This window comes from Engraulis encrasicolus, chromosome 12 (genome assembly GCF_034702125.1).
Source record: "Engraulis encrasicolus isolate BLACKSEA-1 chromosome 12, IST_EnEncr_1.0, whole genome shotgun sequence".
Lineage (NCBI taxonomy): Eukaryota > Metazoa > Chordata > Actinopteri > Clupeiformes > Engraulidae > Engraulis > Engraulis encrasicolus.
The window spans coordinates 14,298,984-14,305,069 of NC_085868.1; the positions used below are offsets into that span (position 1 = coordinate 14,298,984).

The 6,086-nt window shown below is 43.0% G+C and overlaps 1 protein-coding gene across 1 annotated transcript in view; it reads left to right on the top strand.

Annotated features, from left to right (window-relative positions):
• The window catches only part of npffr1l3 (neuropeptide FF receptor 1 like 3), a 29,009-nt gene extending 27,762 nt beyond the window's left edge, over positions 1 to 1,247 (top strand). Inside the window, exon 4 of the mRNA XM_063212778.1 lies at positions 212 to 1,247. Coding sequence (XP_063068848.1) covers positions 212 to 1,247 — 1,036 coding nt within the window. The remainder of the gene's footprint in view (positions 1 to 211) is intronic.
• The last annotated feature ends 4,839 nt before the right edge of the window (positions 1,248 to 6,086 follow it).

Sequence of the window (6,086 nt, forward strand, 5' to 3'; positions counted from 1 at the left end):
TATGTTGCGTCACTATGCAGTATCTTGTCGTCGTCGTTAGAGCAGGGAAAAAAACTCAAGCTCAGAATTTTTTTTCACTATCACCCCTGAGTATGTGTTCAGTGTTTGGCAGATGTAAGCAAAGTAGAAAATCTGTACAATTGTGTCCTGTTGTCCTCCCTGCTCTTTGTCTAACCTCTTACCCTCCTTCCCTCCCTCCTTCCGTTCCAAGCTTCCGCTGCATCGTCTACCCCTTCAAGCCCAAGCTGAACCTGCTGGTTGCCAAGGCCACCATCGGCTTGATCTGGCTGCTAGCGCTGGCCATCATGTTTCCCACGGCCCTCATGCTGACGGTGGAGCAGGAGAGGAACCACCTGGTGGTGCTGGACGACGGGCGCGACAAACGCACGTACCCACTCTACAACTGCTACGAGACCTGGCCCGACCCGGAGAGCCGCAAGGTCTACACCACCGTGCTGTTCGCCCACATCTACCTGGTGCCACTCACGCTCATCATCCTGCTCTACGGACGGATAGGGGCCAAGCTTTACCACAAGCAAGCCTTGACCAATGCTGCTGGTGGCGCTGTCAATGCAACCACCGGCGAGCAGCAGCAGCATTTGAACCCACCACCAGTGCCGGCGGCGCCAGGCAAGTCGCCCAAGACACAGCGTCGCGTGCGGGTCATCAAGATGCTGCTGGTGGTCACGCTGCTGTTCATGCTCTCCTGGCTCCCGCTCTGGACCCTGCTGCTGTTGACCGATTACGCCCAGCCAGAGGGGTACAAGCTGCAGCTGCTCACGGGCTACATCTTCCCCTTCTCCCATTGGCTGGCATTTTCCAACTCCAGCATCAACCCAATCATCTACGGCTACTTCAATAAGAACTTCAAGAAGGGCTTCCAGGTGGCCTGTAGGCCTAGCACTTGGCACCCTCACCGCTCCTGCTGCTGTCTTGGAGAGGTCAGGAACAACGTGGTGGTGGCCAACAGACGGCGTAGGCACAGCTGGGCAAAGAGGGGTCCCAGGGACATGACCCTGGCGCCCAATTTGGGGGTGCGCAACCGGGTGCACACAGACAGCGACCTGACGGGGTGCGTGCATCTGGAGATGGAGGTCAGGGCGGACAGGGGGCTGATGGTGGACGTGGGGAACTCGGGGAAAGAAGGGGGCAGCTGCCATGTGCTGGTGAGCACGGAGCATCTCATGAATGATGTGGAGGAGGTTTCTCCAAAGCCGGCTGTGTGCTACAAGGCATGGGAGCTCTGAGGTGTTTCCACTGCACTGGGGCTTTTTTTTGGCCTCTAATTACGATAGACCAACTTAATCTCACATAATTCCGTGAAGTGAACTCAGATATTTGAGGCACAAATCTGTGGCAGTTTCATGGATTTTGCCAAAATTATGTGATGGGGTCACAGAGATCTTTTCCATGATGGGCCCACAGAAGTGCTCTCTCTATATTCCTACTGCTCTATGTTTTCACAGTCTTACTTTCCAACTTGTGTTCTCTCAGGATTTTTCTAATTTCAAAGATTTTTTTGTCTGAAAAATCATTGCCTAATGAAAAGTTAGAATTAGGGATTGTTAAAGGTCTTGTACAGGTTATACAGATTATACCGTTAGCATTTTTTGTTTAGTACAAGAATTGGTAGTCTATAAACCAAGTGGAAAAGATATTTAAAACATTTCTTTACTGTCTTTAATGATTGTTTTGGTCTGAGCACAACTTAAATTGGTATAGCATTGTTTTGTTTAGTAACATCATTTGGTATAGGAATGGTGTGAGGGAATTTGGGAAAAGATAGGCTATTTCACCTCTCTAAATGATAGACTTAACATAGTGCTGTGGGAACATGGAGAGAGAACTTCTGAGAGTCCATCACAGAATACATTTCCGTGATCCCAGAACGGAATTTTGGCAAAAGTCATGAAACTATAGATTGGGTCTGCATTCAATTCATGGAATTCTTTGAGATGAGGCCGAATAGATGTAGTGAAGAATGGAATAGGAAGTGAGTGGGCGAGATAGAGATGAGGTAGGGTTGGGGAATAGAGTTAGTATGTCACTTTAAAGCATGTAGTTTTTCTTGTGACCATTTAAGACCATGATGGTTCCCAAGTCCAGTTCTCTATGGAAGAATGACTGGTGCTTTGTGGACCAGTCTCAAATAACGTGTGAGTGAAAACACGCGAGTAGCAAACCCCCACATTCTATGGAGGATATTAAAAATAGACTGTAGGGATGACATTTGGTGTCAAATGGCAAATACCATGTTGCTATCAAGATGCTAAAGCGGTTAAACTGGCAGACTACACAAGCGACATTTGTATCAAATGTCACTGACCGTGTCCATGGTAACCCATGGTAACTGCCACACACAATACTCGTGTCCTCTTTTAATAAAACTTAAAGAATGCCATAACTGCATTAAGTCTGATTACCTTTTTTTAGTAATAACATTTCAAAACTTACCATCGAGCTGCAGTTTGCTTAGTCCTTGCAACAGAAACTCGTTTTCCTGTAGCTCTTACTTTACTTTACTCACTTTTATTTTTCAGGACATTGCACATTAATGAACATATATATATATGGGTCATTCTACGTTTCCAGTCCATTTTTGACAAACGCAAAATGTCAATTATCAGTATTTATTTTCAAATAAATGACTTACAGTAGATGTTTACATAGTGTATGTATTTAAGTTTCCAAACAAACAAATCGCCAAGCTTAATCTTAAATCATTTGGTAAATACTCTAATGAAAGCGAACATTTGCTTGATTATTTTGTCAACAGTGTTATGGACAAATACTATGTCATTTCAAACATATATAAAAATACTACAGAGTTGAAACAACATACGTTTGAGAGTGCTTATGTCCCTTATCAATAATGTTGTCATTAATCTGTGCAACTGATATAGAAAATGTGATTGTTGAGCTTCATAAGTAGGATTTTATGATTCACTGTGATACAGACGGACACATTTTTCATTATAAATCCCTGTAACGTCTGATATGAATTTAGTCAGCACAAAAACACTTTCAAAACAGTCAACCGTGTTACTCAACTGTGTAACGGTCAACAGTGCAGGGGAACAAGTCAGCACTTTTTTAGGAGAAAAAACAGACCAGACAAACCCATTTCCCTAGAACACAAATTATTTTGTTTGTTTGTCTGTCAATATGGAGATAAATTGGCAAAAACATACTCCTCCTCAACTGTTATAGCTGAGGCGTAACACCATTGACGGTAACACGGCTTGACATTTCAGCCTTTTTTATGGTGTTGTGCTAACTTCGGACCTCAGAAGTTCCACCACAACACCTCAATCAATTCATGTATTTGTTTACTTTATCTGTGTTTTTCTACATGTGATTTCTAATTCAGATTCTTATGAATATGTTGATAACACAGTTGACAGGCAATTTTCCCGCTATGAGAACATGAAAAAGAATGCATTAAATTATGGAAGGATGGAGCTCAAAACTTACCAAAAAGTCTTCCCATATCCTGTCAAAGAGGTTATGACATCCCGTGATGATATTCGTATGACCTAAGACCAAACCATTACTGATTTATGGAGGGGGTTTCGGACTGTGACACGGTTAACACAGTTTTTGTGGACACACGCAAAATGGCAAATTTCATGTATAATGGAAAGCACAGTGGTCTTTCTGACAGTTTTGTCATATTGTGATGATTACTGTGAATCAACATTTGTAATTGTCGGCAAAACAAGTTTCTTTACATGCTAATATGAAGACTGAAGACAGTATTACATATTCATTATTATATGAAAGACAAATGTGTGCTAATGTCCAAAACATCATTGGATGCAGTTAATAGTCAGTGGAATTGGCAAATAAAATCCATGGACTTAAAAGCGCAGGCAAATCGTAGAATGACCCATATACAAATATATATGTTAATGTGCCAGATTATAGCACAAAGGCTAATTTCCATCTGGTCTCCAAAATAGACAGGCTAGATGTTTACAAGCATCTCACACGAGATGAGATGTTGTTCTCAAAATTTCCAGGGGTCTCTAAAAAAAACACCAAGCCTACACGCTCCCCTGGTTCAACTAGGTTCAACATGCAAACTGGCACAGCTCCACTGCATGCCTGAAATGTGCACACTGTTTTAGGCTATTGATTCCCTATTGAAATCTTGCAAACTTCCATGTTCAGGTCGTAGTAGTCAATGGATGGTGGAAAACATTAACGAGAGCTCCATTGGCTATCTGCCCCCTAGATCAGTGGTTCTTAACCTTTTTTTCTTAACGCACCCCCTTCTCTGTGCCGAAGACAAGCCGCGCACCCCCTACCCAAACTTCTACACGTGTATTCACACTAAAAAAATGTTTAAGTGACTAATTACAATGATTCTTGCTTGAGCCATTAATCAATACCGCAATGACTTTAAAATGGGGACCGAAATGTGTTTTAATTTGCCCTTAATTTGGTGTAATTATGTTTGCAAGCAGAATTTTGGTCACAGCCTCAACACAAACAAAATTCCGTGCACCCCCTGAAATCTCTGGCGCACCCCCAGGGGGTGCCCGCACCCCAGGTTAAGAACCACTGCCCTAGATTATACCTCCAGCATCGTGTAAAGTGCTCTGGTTGTCTTGAAGCAAGTATGTGCACTCGGTCGCATGCGGTTACATGCAGACATGTCCCCCCACCTATCTCAGCAGTTTCCAGTTCCTGTATTCATCGATAATGGTGGCACATCACAAACCCCCTCACCATGCATTCACCACTTTTGTTTCTGTCTTTTTGTTTAACTTTGAACAATTTCAATTGGTTGTCTGTGTGCAACACAGGCTCACATACGGTCCCATTGGTTACATACCGCCATTCAGACGTACCGCTATTCCGACATACCGCCATTCCGACACTTTTTACATACCGCCATACCAAGACCAAGTTGCTTTTAGGGGAGTGAGCATACACCTTCGGCATGTCCGGAGCTCTCCACATATGTGGTGCTGAAATCTGCGTAAATCGTGCTCCAAGGGAAGGGTGTCGGAATGGTGGGACGTTTCATGGAAAAAAAGATACCGCCATTCCGACAATTGAACATCAATGTTGGAATGTCGGAATGTCGGTTGCCCCCCGGTCCCATTCACTCAAGCATCTGAAGAGATGAAATGGCCTGGTTGGTGGATGCTACTAATGTTCTCTGCAAAGTCCGAGACAGACTTCATTCTTTTTTCGTGGTGGATCGGTGCAAGGCTTATGGATGAAGTCGCCACGGCTGGCCTTTTTGCATGCTGGCAGCATGTAATTTTTTTGGATCGACATTACTACTCACTAAATGGTAGGCTAGTGGCATCTTCTTGAAATTACAAGGGTTTGTGTGCATGGTGGTGTGGTGGTCAAATGCAGGCGATACACAGTTGAGATGGTACAGAGATTGGAAATCAGTGTTGCCAGATGTGTCTGATCAAATCCCGCCCAAAAGGTTCTAAAAAAACGCCAAAATGCGCTTAATTCCGCCAGATTTCAACAAATTGCTTTGACATCTATGGCCATAAAACTGCAGAAAAAAATGCCAAATGGCCAATTTTTCACGTTTTTACCTGCAGACGGCCATTCCAAGCAGCTCAATCTAGCAACACTGTTGGAAATGGCTTTTATTTATGATTAAATTATATTTATACGTTGTGTTGTATTATATCTGAACTGGGAGCTGTTAATCAGCAATGGCAGTTATGGTCCAATGATCAAAAAGCTTCATAACACGTTTCAGTAACAGCAGTGTGATGCTTGAATTATGAGTTTTTGTTTTGATGCAACATTTTATCAGTGTTTCTATTATGCTGCTGTCAATGCTTCTGTCTGCTTTTATACTAATGACCTTCCTCAAAAACAATACTGTATTCTATTTTCATAACCACTTCAGGGTGATGGCTAGTCTGTGAGTCGTCCTTTGTAAAGTGACGTTGTATCTCAGCCGTCGTAAAAACATTAGTCCTGTGTCAGTGTACCCATGTGTAATATCTGTAGGTAGTTAATTTAACAACTAGAGTGTAATTTTGGGAGCAAATATACACTGTTGAAGCATTGTCCAATGCTGTCTGTGGAGGAATAACCAA